The sequence below is a fragment of the Vicia villosa genome, unplaced genomic scaffold (genome assembly GCF_029867415.1).
Source record: "Vicia villosa cultivar HV-30 ecotype Madison, WI unplaced genomic scaffold, Vvil1.0 ctg.000255F_1_1_3, whole genome shotgun sequence".
NCBI lineage: Eukaryota > Viridiplantae > Streptophyta > Magnoliopsida > Fabales > Fabaceae > Vicia > Vicia villosa.
In genome coordinates this window covers 209,435-224,346 of record NW_026705108.1, presented here as the reverse complement: position 1 = coordinate 224,346, position 14,912 = coordinate 209,435, and the positions used below count along the sequence as shown (strand labels likewise).

The window sequence follows — 14,912 nt, the reverse complement described above, 5'->3', positions numbered from 1 at the left end:
CTCCTCAACGCGCTTCCTCAGTAAAGTTCAGAAAACAACACAAGCAAAACCGTTGCAGATAGAATCCATTATTTTCTTGTTTCCAATAACAGTAGGGACTATTTGTATCTTTGTTCCTATGAACAAGTTTGAGAAAAAGATGATTATAGTTGAGGGTTTTTGTTTTTTGTTAAAGTGTTCTTCAAGTTCTAATGGCTTGATATGCAGTTTCTCAGTCTGTATCTTAATCTTCTTTCAGTTTCCAAATTTTAATTTCCCAAAAAAAAATGGCACTAAAAAGAGAGAAAAAACCCGCCGAGAAGAAACCCGTGGAAGAGAAGAAATCCACCATAGCCGAGAAAAACCCCAAGGCCGGAAAGAAGCTACCATCTAAAGACGGTGCTGCCGCCGTAAACAAAAAGAAGAGAACCAAGAAGAACATGGAAACCTACAAGATCTACATCTTCAAAGTCCTAAAACAACTTCACCCTGACATTGGTTTTACAGTGTTGTTGTTGTTTAGGGGTTCTTGTTTACTAGATCTGGATTTAGGTTATTTTACATTTCAAGAGTATCTTTATCTAATTTTTAACTTGTAAGATGAAGTATTGAGATCTGGTGGTTCCTCTGTGGTTTAAAAAATTGGTGGAATTGATTATATTTATTGTTCACATAAAAAATTCTAATGGCTTATGTTTCAGAATTGCAGGAAAAGAAAGAGAGAGAATATGGTCAATCTTATCTCAAGAGACCTAAACAATGTCATATGAACTCCACCTATCCATACCAGCAAGTCAACTGCCACTTGGAACCTATTTTTTGACTTTTACTAACGGAAGGACTGATGTTGTTATGTTTAAAAAATTAAAGGATCAAAGTTACACGAAAAAAAATTAAGAGACCAAAGTGAACTAGATGGTATAGTTAAGAGGCCAAAATGAGTATTTTGTCTAAATTTTGAAAGTAGAATAAATATTAATAAATAAATAAACTATAGAAATGAACATTCAAAATTAAATTTTGAAACTAGAGTAAATATTAATAAATAAATTATAAAAATGAACATTTAAAATTAAATTTTGAAATAAGAGTAAATATTAATAAATATAAAAAGTTTAACATTAAATATGATAATAAAGTGAAACAAATACTAGTAGGAGTATTAGTTTTGGTCCAAGAAAAGTTGGAATAGGGGTGGAAATAGACAGGGCCTACAGGCTAGCCTATATAGGCTACGGTCAGGCCACATATTTTTTTTAGAGAATTTCTTTATTGATTCGGAGATGTATCTCCGAAGTACTTTTTTTTTATAGATTTTTTCAGACTTCGGAAATGCACTTCCGAAAACGCCAAATAGGGGGTGTTTTCGGAGATGCACTTCCGAAAACATCTTTTTCACATTTTTTTGGGTTTTCGGAAGTGCACTTCTGAATTATGCAGAAATTGTTTTTTTTTTAATGTTTTTCTTAACAGTTCCGTATTTTTAATTAAACGAAAATGCCGAATAAAATAAACGACATATCAACATAAAATACTAATAAATACAATTCGAATAATATATACAAGCCGGATAAAATAGTAATAGTGTGCGAAATACAACCCGAATACAATAAAATCCAAGAAAAATAATCCGGAACCCTTACTGTGTATGCCTAACCCTATCTCCCTGGGACCTCCTCTACCTCTTATATGCCGCCGCACGTCCCGCATCACCGACCATCCTTTCCACCACGGCGACTGCCTTTGGAACGCCCTGATCAATGATACCTCGCTCCAACGCGTCCCGCCCAAGCATCTTTATCCGCTGGCATATCGGCAGGAGGTCAATGGCATGGCCATCCTCGACCTGCTGGTTCTCCAGGATCTCCTCGTATGCTGGCCTAGGAGCGCCGGGAGCGTCGACTGTCATTAGAGGATGTGACATCGATAAAACCATGTGACGTACCCCTCTGCACAATGCCAGTCCTGGGTGGCCTGCTTGCAACGATACTCCTCAGGGACCACATGACGCTCCTAGTCCGCAAATATGGCAGTGAGCTCCACTCGGGTAACTGTGTCGGGAGCAGCCTCAAACGGTGACCTCGGTATCATCTGCACATGTCCAAACTTCCGCATGCACCGCTCAGGGAGATACCTCACCATGGTGTTGGTCCCGCATGCCAACCAGCCAGAATATAATGCGATGCGGTCAAAAGGGACAACAACAGTGTAGTAACTGAATGGCCCCAACGAATGTCATCGTGAGCTGTACGGTCGAGGTTCCCACGATATGGTCCCACTACATTGGACGTGTGGGAAAATCGAAGGGTCATCGAAGGTCGTTGAAGGCAACAAGTAGAGGTATTCTAGCATTTTTTGCTGGGCTATCATCGTTTTCTGAAAAGGGCTCCAAGGGACAGGGTCACATTTATGGTGATTTATTCTAGGGTCATCTTTGCTAAAATACCTCTACATTCGAGGGACACGACATTGTTTCGAAAAAGCAACCAAGAGAGGCGTACCCTAGGGGTGAGTATTTGAGAAGTGTGTTAGACTCGAGTATTTATCTGAGATTAATGAACTAACGATTGAGACTTGAAGTCTTTTCACTCCCTAAATTACTAACACACGCATATATATATATATATATATATATATATATATATATATATATATATATATATATATATATATATATATATATATATATATATATATATATATTATGCAGGAAAGTAAATGCAGAAATTAAAGATCCTAACTATTACACGGCTTCGGGGAGGGGCTTACAATAAAATTGGGATCGCGGAAAGTAAAACCTAACTTAAAACTATTACAACCAGGAACAGTTACATAATTTAGCAAAAATAAAACGGTGAATGAATAAAGGTGGAATTCACGAATGCCCACAATAATCAAGAGTCTGAAATGTGGTACCTCGCAAAAATAAAGAAATGTTAATATGTATATAGGAAAAATTACGCATGAAAAATGATAAAAATATAAAAAAAAGAAGACAAGATATCTAAGAAAATGTTGAATTCTAAAAAAAAAATTATCAATTAACTAATAATTTCTATAAGAAATTAAATATCTAAATCGCATGTTTTTTTTGTATTCTTATATTTTTAAATAAAATAAAAATAAAATAATTTAATGAAACTAACTAAGAAGAAAATTAACAAAATTATTCTAATTAAATCAAATTAATTAAATTAAATAAAATGATTAACTAACGAAAAAATAAATAAATTAAAAAGTACACTAAACAAGATGGTTTACAAAAGTAAGTGTGAGTTATGTAGAATAATCTAAATGGGCCTAAATCTAAATCACTCTACAATCGGAATGTTTTGTTTTTTTTAAGTCATTGAAAATCGGAGTGGTGTCGTGGATTTCCGACGGTTTCGTGTGTTCGTGGAGGGAGTTCAGAGATGTCGGAGGATCTGAATCATGGTGCAGTTTGCCCGCCACCGGTACTGCTCCTTGCGGTCGGTGGTGGGGTCCGGAGCTCGACTCTATTTGTGGTTGTGGTTGTTCTTCCCTTTGATCTTCTTGTAACAAGAATAGCAAAAGCAAAAGGACGAAAAAGGGTTGTTGTTTTTAAAAATTAATAACTTTGGATTAGTATCAATGGAGATCAATTTATGATAGATTATTATTGATTGTTTTGAAGGATTATAATTTGTATAGTGATGTTGTTTATTTTGTTCAAGAAAGTTTCATGGTGTTATGGGTAATTTATGTTGTGGAAAGTATTCTTTACAAAAGTTAGTGATAAAAGAATAAAAGTGGTGGTTTTGAAATAAGTTGTGTTTGAATCATTAGTATGAAAAGCTGTGAGTGACAATTAATAAAAGAAAATTGTTATACATGTAAAGCTTGTGTAATTGGCAATAGTGTAGATTTTTTTTGGTTTAAATCATTAAAAAAAGTGTTAGATTACTGTCAAAAAAGTATACTATTTTACAAGGTAAAAAACATATTACAATAAAAAATGTGCACGAGATATATACATGGTGATGTCACTGTGTAGTGAAAATATGGTCATGTCACTGTGTAGTGAAAATATAGCCATGATAGTGATAAAGATTGAAGAACAAAGGTGGTATTACGAATAGCCTCCGATAAAACCCTCTGTGTGGAAAAAATGGTTCCCGTTTTATAATAGAAAAATTAGGTTATTTAAAAAGGAAATAAATTAATTTGGTAAATCAAAATAATCAAAAATCAAAAATTCAATTGATTTTGATTTATGACTATTTCAGTCAATCAAATTAAATTATTTCTAAAAAACAAAATGTTTTCAAATTTTATTTTTATGATTTTTTGTCTATTTTTTAAATAAAAAATGGATAAAAATGAAAAAATTAATTAAATAGTAAATAAATAAATACGAAAATAACATTTGCATTCTTCTTGTTTAAGAAACTAATAGAATAAATGAAGATGTTTTAATGGTGGCTTAATTGTTGCAAGGAATAAAAGCAGAAAGAAGGAAAGTTGGACTCTTGTTTAATGTATTAAGTGAAAAAAAAGTATGAGAAGATAAAGTTTAAAGTAATTAAGTTTTTGACAGAAAGTAATTAAGTTAAAAAATATAAAATTTGAAACAGAAAAAAAATAACGATGAAGGTCATGTGAAAGGATAAGATAATTGTGGGTCTCAAGACTAAATTATGGCATGTCTATAATCTAACTCTATTAAAATGTGTCAGCTACACATAATATAGCAATCTACAAATTGAAATAGAATAATCTACTCCCTCCGTTCCTTTATAATTGTTACTTTTGTGAAAAAAATTTGTTTCTTTTTAAGTGTCACATTTCAAAGTTTAAGAAAGTATTTTGGTTGTTTTGTCAAAATTACCCCTAATCATTATGATAGAGAGAGAAAAAGTTTAATAAAATAGTAAAAATTTTAGGGTATTATTCGAAAAATAATAATCATTACTTAAAAAGTAACAATAATCATTGGTTGTCTTGGTATGTGAAAAAACTTAAACAGTGACAATTATAAAGGAGCGGAGGGAGTAATATATTCTCTTTTGCTTTTTCAAAAAGACAAAATAACTAACTTCTTTTGCTTTTTCAAAAAGACAAAATAATTAACTTCATTTCCTTTTTCAATGAGAGCTGCTACTCCCTCCTTCCTTTATAATTCATGTGTAACCAGCCAAACACACAACGAGCACCCTCAATACAACAAAACACAAATACAAATCTTCAAATCTCTTCCCTTTAAGTTTGAAACAAATCCATCGCAACTTCAATCTCTTCCCTTCAATCTCTTCGGGTTAGTACTGTTATTTTTCCCGATCCCTCCTCTTCTACTGTTATTCTTCATGTTTTTCTGTCTAGATTTTTATTTTTAAAAACTTATTTATTATTGCGGGTGCCTAACTTTGTGCCGACAACTAATTGAGCCGTGTATTTATAGTGAAATGCAGGTCAAGGACGTGGTCATCAATATTGACGAAAACCGTGAAATGTCTGAAATCCAATGGGAGAATGTTCAAACAAGCTTTGTTGGAGAGTCCAGCTCTAATGCCCATTCATCTCTCAAAGATGAGAATCACTCAAGTGAAATATCTGAAATCAAAGGGGAGACTGTTCAAACAAGCTTTGTTGGAGAGTCCAGCTCTAATGCTCAATCATCTCTCATAAATGAGAATCACTCAAGTAAGTATAGGAAAAGAAAATCTAGTCTTTTGATTTTATTTGGAAGGCTAGGTTTGATTCTTATACCTGCTTTATTATTAACCTTGACTTTTCGGTATTTGTGGAATATGAATTTATGGGAGGTTAGACTTTGGAAATATGAAGTCATAATTCTTTTTCTAGTCTCTGGTAGCTTCTTGTCGCATTGTATTATTAGGATTATCATTGTGTTTTTTATTCAAAGAAAATTTCATTTGGAGATCAAACTTGTTTACTATGTATATACTTTGAAGAAAACAATTCAAAATTTTTTGTGGTTGCTACTTTTAGCATGGTCTTTGTGGTTCTATAAGCCTCTTCACAGGGCGGTGATCTGCGTTTTAATGCTATACATGGAGAAAGCTATGTTCAGCAGTTTATTTCTGGCTCCTGCATTATGGATCTTCAAAACCCTAATTGCTGAAATTTTAACCACTCATTTTTACGCGACAGCATATTGCGGTAAGATTGAAGAGTCGATCGTTAATCACTCATTGATTAATATGCTTTCCGGACCACATATGGTCGAACTTCGAAGGGCTAAAGCACAAGAGGATGAAAGACTGGCTGCTCGTAACTTTTCTACCATCATAATTGAAAGGTCAAGGAGTGAGATTGAATATGGTGGTAGACTAACTCTCAATCTTTTGCATAAGCTGAATCCAAAATTTGTGTCGTCTTTGGAAATGAATAGCTTAATGAAAACATTTACCTACAGAGCATTTGATTTGGAAGACGACCATTCCGCATTAGCCTCAACTGAAAAGGAGGCTAAAGCAGCAACCGATCAAATATTCAGAAATCTTGATTTGTGTGGTTCCAGGTCTATAGAAATTGAGGACTTGATGTCTTTCATGATTGAAACTGAAGCTGCTCAAATTGTAAATCACTTTAAAAGAGGATCAAATACTGGAAAAGTAAGTCAAACTTCCTTGAAGGACTGGATTCTGAGTGTGTTCAGGGAGAGAAGAACGCTTAGTTTAAGAATAAATGATACCAAATCACCGGTCCCAAAGTTATACAACTTCTTTAACTTCTTAGTTGTCCTTATTATTTTTGTTATATCGATTTTTATTTTGGAAATGGTCACTATCAAGTCACTTGGCTTTGTTTTTGCGTCACAGTCCGTGTTTGCTTCATTGATATTCGGAATCTCATTGAAAACTTCTTTTGAAGGAATATTTTTTGTTCTTATAATGCATTACTATGATGTAGGAGACAAATGTGTGATTGACGACATTGTAATGACCATGGAGAAGATCAACATACTGACTACCGTGTTTATACGGTTCGATAAAAAACGGATAAGCATGCCCAGCAGTGTGCTTGACAAGAAAAAAATACGTAATTGCAATCGTTGTACTAACATGGAAAAGGCTTTGCAATTCTGTATTCACATAGCAACTCAAAATGATAAAGTTTTCCTCATGAAACAGAGAATAAAAGACTTCATGGAAGGAAAGCTAGAGTATTGGGATCCTTCACCTACTATAAAGTTGTATGATAATGAAATGTTGGACATGGTAAAAGTGGTTGTGTGGCCAACTTTCAGAAAGAACATACAAAACATGGAAGAAAGTTGCATCATGAGGTCTTTGTTGATTGAAGAGTTGATGATGATCTTTAGAGATCTTGAAATTGTTTACTGGATGCCCCTAAACTTCAAAGCTTTTCCTATTACTCACGATTGTCTCCCAGTTAGTTTTTGTTAGAACAAGAATTGTTCTGATCAATTATCTTAGTTTTGATGATAACAATGTATATGAATTTTTCTTAAGATAATGTGGTACTCTAATCCTATGCAATTTCCTTTTCAGGAAATATATAAAGAGTATGTACAAATTAGCGCTCAGAAGCTTTGACTCTGAAGGTTCAACATGCAACATCAGAACATGGTCTGGCAAGACATCAGAAGATGGTCAAGCAAAATCAGAACATGGTCTATGGAAGCATCAGAAGGACTGGAGTTCAGAAGCAGAAGCACTGAGGTCATGGTATCACGCTCAGAAGCACTTCAAGGTCAAAAGATCAGAAGATGCTTATGCACCAAGCTGTTTGTACTCTGATGATATTCAAACGTTGTATCTAAAAAAGATCAATCAGAATCAAGTACAAGATGGCAGGCTACGCTGACTGACAAAAGGAACGTTAGAAGCTATTAACGGCAACGTCAGTAGTCACAAGGCTCGAGGTAGTTGACAAAAGAGTGAAACATTAAATGCAATGCTGTACGGAATACGCAAAGCATTAAATGCTCCCAACGGTCATCTTCTCATGCGCCTATAAAATAAAGTTCTGATGAGAAGCAAAGTAGAACTCTTGCACAAATTTACAGAAACGCTGTCAAATTCAAAAGCTCTCAAACTTCATCTTCAACCTCACTTATTGCTGTTGTAATACTATAGTGAGATTAAGCTTTAAACCGTAAGAGAAATATCACAGTTGTGATTATCGATTTTAAGAAGCATTGTAATACTCTTAGAATTTGTTTACATTAAGTTGTAAAGGACTAGAGTGATCAGTTAGATCAGAAGACTCTAGAAAAGTCTTAGAGGTTATCTAAGCAGATTGTTCCTAGAGTGATCAGGTTGTGATCAGAAGACTCTAGAAGACTTAGCAGTGTCTAAGTGGAAAACCATTGTAATCTTGTGTGATTAGTGGATTAAATCCTCAGTTGAGGTAAATCACCTGATAAGGGTGGACTGGAGTAGTTTAGTTAACAACGAACCAGGATAAAAATAATTGTGCAAGTTGTTTTTATCTTACTAGTTTTGAAACTACACTTATTCAAACCCCCCTTTCTAAGTGTTTTTCTACCCTTCAATTGGCATCAGAGCGCCGGTTCTAAGGTGCAAGCACTTAACCGTGTTTAGAAAAGATTCAGGAAGAGAAAAACGCTTAAGTCAAGATGGCTGATCCAACAAATACATTTACATCTGGCTTTGCTGAGCAAAACAATGGTAACAATGGTTACACTAGACCACCAGTATTTGATGGTGAAAACTTTGAATATTGGAAGGATAAACTTGAAAGTTACTTTCTTGGTCTAGATGCTGAATTATGGGATCTTCTGTTGGATGGTTACACACATCCAGTCAAATCTAGTGGTGTAAGTCTCACAAGAAAAGAAATGTCTGATGAGCAAAAGAAAGAATTCAAAAATCATCACAGGTGTAGGATTGTGTTGCTGAACGCTATCTCTCATGCTGAGTATGAGAAGATATCCAACAGGGAAACGGCCCATGACATATATGAGTCTTTGAAAATGACTCATGAAGGAAATGCTCAAGTCAAGGAGACCAAAGCTCTTGCGCTAATCCAGAAGTATGAAGCCTTCAAGATGGAGGATGATGAAGACATTGAGAAGATGTTTTCAAGATTTCAAACTCTAACGGCTGGATTAAGAGTTCTGGACAAAGGCTACACTAAGGCTGATCATGTGAAGAAGATCATCAGAAGCTTGCCCAGAAGATGTGGCCCAATGGTGACTGCATTCAAGATAGCGAAGAATCTGAATGAAGTCTCTTTGGAAGAGCTGATCAGTGCCCTGAGGAGTCATGAAATTGAGCTTGATGCAAATGAACCTCAGAAGAAAGGTAAGTCTGTTGCATTAAAATCTAATTATAAGAAATGCACTAACGCTTTTCAGGCTGAAGAAGTAGATTCTAAAAAATCAGAATCAGAAGAAGAAGAAGATGAACTGTCCATGATTTCCAGAAGAGTTAACCAACTCTGGAAAAGCAAGCAGAGGAAGTTCAAGAGCTTCAGAAGTTCAAAGAAGTCTGAAAGAGGAGAATCTTCTGGAGGCAGAAGATTTAACAAGAAGAAGGTCATGTGCTATGAATGCAATGAGCCTGGACACTACAAGAATGAGTGCCCAAAACTTCAGAAGGAAAATCCCAAGAAGAAGTTTCATAAGAAGAAAGGTCTTATGGCAACATGGGATGAGTCAGAAGATGAATCAGACTCTGAAGATGAGCAGGCAAACATTGCACTAATGGCCACTGTCAATGATGGATCAGAATCTACATCAGAATGAGATTCTGAAGAGGTATTTTCTGAACTAACTAGAGATGAGTTAGTTTCCAGTCTAACAGAGCTTCTTGAACTAAAAGCTCATCTTAGTATCAAATACAAGAAGCTGAAAAAGCAATTTGAATTTGAAACTAAGAAGCTTGAGTTGGAAAATTCTGAATTAAAAGAAAAAGTTTTAAAATTATCCAACAACATTGGATCTTCTTCTGATTCAGAAAAGTTCACTCCTAGTCTGAACCATATTCTAAAAGAATATGATTTAAGCTTCAGGAAGTTCTTATCTAGAAGTATTGGCAGAAGTCAGCTAGCTTCTATGATATATGCTGTTTCAGGAAACAAGAGAGTTGGCATTGGTTTTGAGGGTGAAACCCCATACAAACTTGAACCTGTGGATGATATGAAAATCACATACAAGCCTTTGTATGATCAGTTCAAGTATGGCCACTCACATGATATTAGGCACACATCACATGCTCAAAGCTTTCACATAACACACACCAAGAAGCATGTGAGACAACCTAAGAAATATCATGGAACTCAAGAAAAAGAATATCATGATGTTCGTCCTATTGCTTATAATGCTAAACCCAAGTTCAATCAGAACTTGAGGAAAACTAACAAGAAAGGACCCAAGAAAATGTGGGTACCTAAGGAAAAGATTATTCCTATTGCAGATATCCTTGGCTGCAAAGAAGACAAAGCACAACATGTCATGGTATCTGGACTCTGGATGCTCGCGACACATGACAGGAAGAAGGTCTATGTTCCAAGACCTGGTGCTTAAATCTGGTGGAGAAGTCAAGTTTGGAGGAGATCAGAAGGGCAAGATAATTGGCTCTGGAACTATAAAGTCTGGTAACTCTCCTTCCATAACTAATGTACTTCTTGTAGAAGGATTAACACATAACTTATTGTCCATAAGTCAATTAAGTGACAATGGTTATGATATAATCTTCAATCAAAAGTCTTGCAAGGCTGTAAGTCAGAAGGATGGCTCAATCCTATTTACAGGCAAGAGGAAGAACAACATTTACAAGACAGATCTTCAAGATCTTAAGAATCAGAAGGTAACTTGTCTTATGTCTGTTTCTGAAGAGTAGTGGGTCTGGCACAAAAGATTAGGACATGCTAGTTTGAGAAAGATTTCTCAGATTAACAAACTAAATCTTGTCAGAGGACTCCCTAATTTGAAATATCAATCAGATGCTCTTTGTGAAGCATGTCAGAAGGGCAAGTTCTCCAAACTTGCATTCAAGTCTAAGAATGTTGTTTCTACCTCAAGGCCGTTAGAACTCCTGCACATTGATCTGTTTGGCCCAGTCAAAACAGCATCTGTCAGAGGGAAGAAATATGGATTAGTCATCGTAGATGATTATAGCCGCTGGACATGGGTAAAGTTCTTGAAACACAAGGATGAGTCTCATTCAGTGTTCTTTGAATTCTGCACTCAGATTCAATCTGAGAAGGAGTGCAAAGTCATAAAGGTCAGAAGTGATCATGGTGGCGAATTTGAGAACAGATTCTTTGAGGAGTTCTTCAAAGAAAATGGTATTGCCCATGATTTCTCGTGCCCTAGAACTCCACAGCAAAATGGAGTTGTAGAGCGAAAGAATAGGACTCTACAAGAAATGGCCAGAACCATGATCAATGAAACCAATATGGCTAAGCATTTATGAGCAGAAGCAATAAACACTGCATGTTACATTCAGAATAGAATCTCTATCAGACCTATTCTAAATAAGACTCCTTATGAATTGTGGAAGAACAGAAAGCCCAACAGTTCATATTTCCATCCTTTTGGATGTGTATGTTTTATTCTGAATACTAAAGATCATCTTGGTAAGTTTGATTCTAAGGCACAAAAGTGTTTCCTTCTTGGATATTCTGAACGCTCAAAAAGCTACAGAGTATACAATACTGAAACATTGATTGTAGAAGAATCAATCAATATCAGGTTTGATGATAAGCTTGGTCTTGAAAAGCCAAAGCAGTTTGAGAATTTTGTAGATTTTGATATTGATATATCAGAAGCAGTAGAACCAAGAAGCAAAACATCAGAAGCAGAACTTCTCAAAAGTAAAGAATCTGAAGATCAAGTTGCAGCTTCTTTGGAGAATCTAAGCATTTCTGAAGAACCAACTGTCAGAAGATCTTCCAGACTCACTTCTGCTCATTCAGAAGATGTCATTCTTGGAAAGAAGGATGATCCTATCAGAACAAGAGCATTCCTTAAGAACAACGCAGCATGTCAATTAGGTCTTGTGTCTTTGATCGAGCCAACTTCTGTTGATCAAGCTCTAGAAGATCCAGACTGGATAATTGCTATGCAAGAAGAACTTAATCAGTTTACAAGGAATGATGTATGGGATCTTGTTCCTAGACCAAAAGGATTCAATATCATTGGTACAAAATGGGTCTTCAGAAACAAGCTGAATGAGAAAGGAGAAGTGGTAAGAAACAAAGCCAGACTGGTTGCTCAGGGTTACAGTCAGCAAGAAGGGATTGACTATACAGAAACCTTTGCACCAGTGGCCAGGTTAGAATCTATTCGTCTGTTAATTTCTTTTGCCACTCAACATAACATCACTCTTTATCAGATGGATGTTAAGAGTGCCTTCTTAAATGGTTATATAGATGAAGAAGTCTATGTCCACCAACCTCCTGGTTTTGAAGACTCCATGTCTCCAAATCATGTTTTTAAATTAAAGAAATCATTATACGGATTGAAATAAGCTCCAAGAGCTTGGTATGAATGTTTAAGTTCTTTCCTTCTGGAAAATGGTTTCACTAGAGGAAAAGTGGACACTACTCTCTTTTGTAAAACCTTTAAAAAGGATATTTTAATATGTCAAATATATGTAGATGATATTATCTTTGGAACATCTAATGCTACACTTGGAAAGGAGTTTGCTGAGTCTATGCAGGCTGAGTTTGAGATGAGCATGATAGGAGAACTCAAGTATTTCCTTGGGATACAAATCAATCAAACATCAGAAGGAACTGTGCTAATCACTTCATTTGTCATAAGTCTCTCTCCTCACGTCACGTAACATTAAATGCCATTCATCATTTCATTTTATTTCTTTTTCGTTTTTTATTTCTTCAAACGTTTCATTTCCCTCTTTTATTTCTCTCTCTCTCTCTCTCTCTCTCTCTCTTTGCATTCTTTGTCATCTTTGTTTGATCTCTCTCTCTCTCTCTCTCATTCTCTGCATTTTGCATAAACCCTAGTTTATTCATCTTCAACCTAGCGTTCACCATGAATCCTTCCTCAAGTTCCTCTCAACAAGCATTCAACAGACAAGAGGTTACTCCACTGAAAACCTGCTCCATTCCTCCATCAGAAATGAATGTTCTGTGTGAGTCTCCGGTGGATGTTGATGACTTGGGTGCATGTGGTTTCAAACCAGATGCGAAGACTAAGGCTCAAGGGTGGTCGATCTATTTGAATAGAACGGATGGAAGGGTTGATTGGTTCCAGGTTGAGAAACAAATCTCGGGGGTCGCCGACATTGATTTCAAGACGGATCTCACAAGAGACTCAAGATTCCAAGAAGTCTCAAGTCAGATCTCTTCTTTGATGCTGTTATCAACATTTATCCAAAGGAAGAAGACTTTCTTGAGATATTGGATGAAGTTAAGCCTCATGTACTTGACTTCTATGTTAAGGGAAAGCCCCTTTGAGACATTAGTTCTCTTCCTGTGAACTGTTTTCAGTTCCTCCTTGTATTCATGTATTCTCTTCCCGTAGAGCTTCTCGCCTGGACAGGCATGCAGAGTTTCAAGCTTTCATGGCTAGGCAAACTGAGAACAACGCTGGGATTCATGATATGTTAGCTAAGATTGTGTCTAAGCTAGGGTTGTAGTCTTTGAGTCCTTGTAGTTTTCTTTGCTTGTTGCATATGTTTATCTGCATACCTCTTTTGTAACTCTATTTGTTTGATCAATGAAAAGTTTTTTTTGTTTCCTGCATCTGTTTTCCTCCTTCCTGCATCCTCTTTGTACTTCTCCTGAAAATCAATGAAAAGTTATTTTGTTTCTACATCTGAATCTTTTATATTCTTTTTGATGTTATGACAAAAAGGGGGAGAAAATGTGATAAATGATCTGATTTATTTTATCAGTTGCTGGGTGAAAGTCCCCACATTTCTAACAAGAACTTGTAAGTTCTGTGTTGTTTAATTGTTTTGCAGGATTGAAGAAAATCTTGAAAGCTCAACACTAGAAGCAAAACCATGGGAAACGCAATTCTGTAAAAGGAATAAGCTCATGGAAACTGAAGCAAGCTGAGTGCTATGAAGCTTCAGAATCAGAAGCAAGAAGGAAGAATGTTATGATATTCTAATGATGGAATATGCACTAACTTTCTCTCTGTCCTTATATGTTCTGATATATTTGTTTAAGCTTTACTATATATATGATCTGATGCATTCTGTATGTTCTGATACATATTTTATGCTCTGATATATATATATGTGTTACGCTCTGATTTATTCATGCTCTGACTTTTGTCGTATAGTTTGTTATGTAACATCTCAGAATGTAGAAGATGCTCTGATGATGCTCTGGTACATTCAATAATGTTCTGATACAATCTAGCATGGAATGATTCAAGAAGAAATTCAAGCTCTGAAGCTGTCCTCTGGAAGCAAGAAGCAGAAGCTTTGAATATTCTGAAGATCTAAGCATGTGTGATCGTCTCAACTGAAATAGAAGATACTCAGGGAAGTTCTTTATGCAAAATTTCTTCCAGTATTTATTTCAGGGGGAGATTATTTATCTCAGGGGGAGATTGTTAATCTCAGGGGGAGACACATTCACACATTATGTTTATATGCTGTTGCTATAAATGTGTAATTGTCTTTTGCCGTCTGATATTCTGATTGCAAATTCATATCATTTATATATGTTTTTGTCATCATCAAAAAGGGGGAGATTGTTAGAACAAGAATTGTTCTGATCAATTATCTTAGTTTTGATGATAACAATGTATATGAATTTTGCTTAAGATAATGTGGTACTCTAATCCTATGCAATTTCCTTTTCAGAAAATATATAAAGAGTATGCACAAATCAGCGCTCAGAAGCTTTGACTCTGAAGGTTCAACATGCAACATCAGAACATGGTCTGGCAAGACATCAGAAGATGGTCAAGCAGAATTAGAACATGGTCTATGGAAGCATCAGAAGGACTGGAGTTCAGAAGCAGAAGCACTGAG

The 14,912-nt window shown here is 35.5% G+C and overlaps 1 protein-coding gene across 1 annotated transcript; it reads left to right on the top strand.

Annotated features, from left to right (window-relative positions):
- Window positions 1-5,402: 5,402 nt before the first annotated feature.
- Window positions 5,403-7,370, top strand: LOC131626029 (mechanosensitive ion channel protein 6-like). The gene has a single exon (XM_058896846.1). It carries the CDS (start codon window positions 5,403-5,405, stop codon window positions 7,368-7,370), a length of 1,968 nt encoding a protein of 655 aa, XP_058752829.1.
- Window positions 7,371-14,912: the final 7,542 nt, after the last annotated feature.

Bases quoted from the DNA above. Each gene is read 5' to 3' on its own strand.
- LOC131626029 (XM_058896846.1), top strand. From the start codon at position 5,403: ATGCAGGTCAAGGACGTGGTCATCAATATTGACGAAAACCGTGAAATG.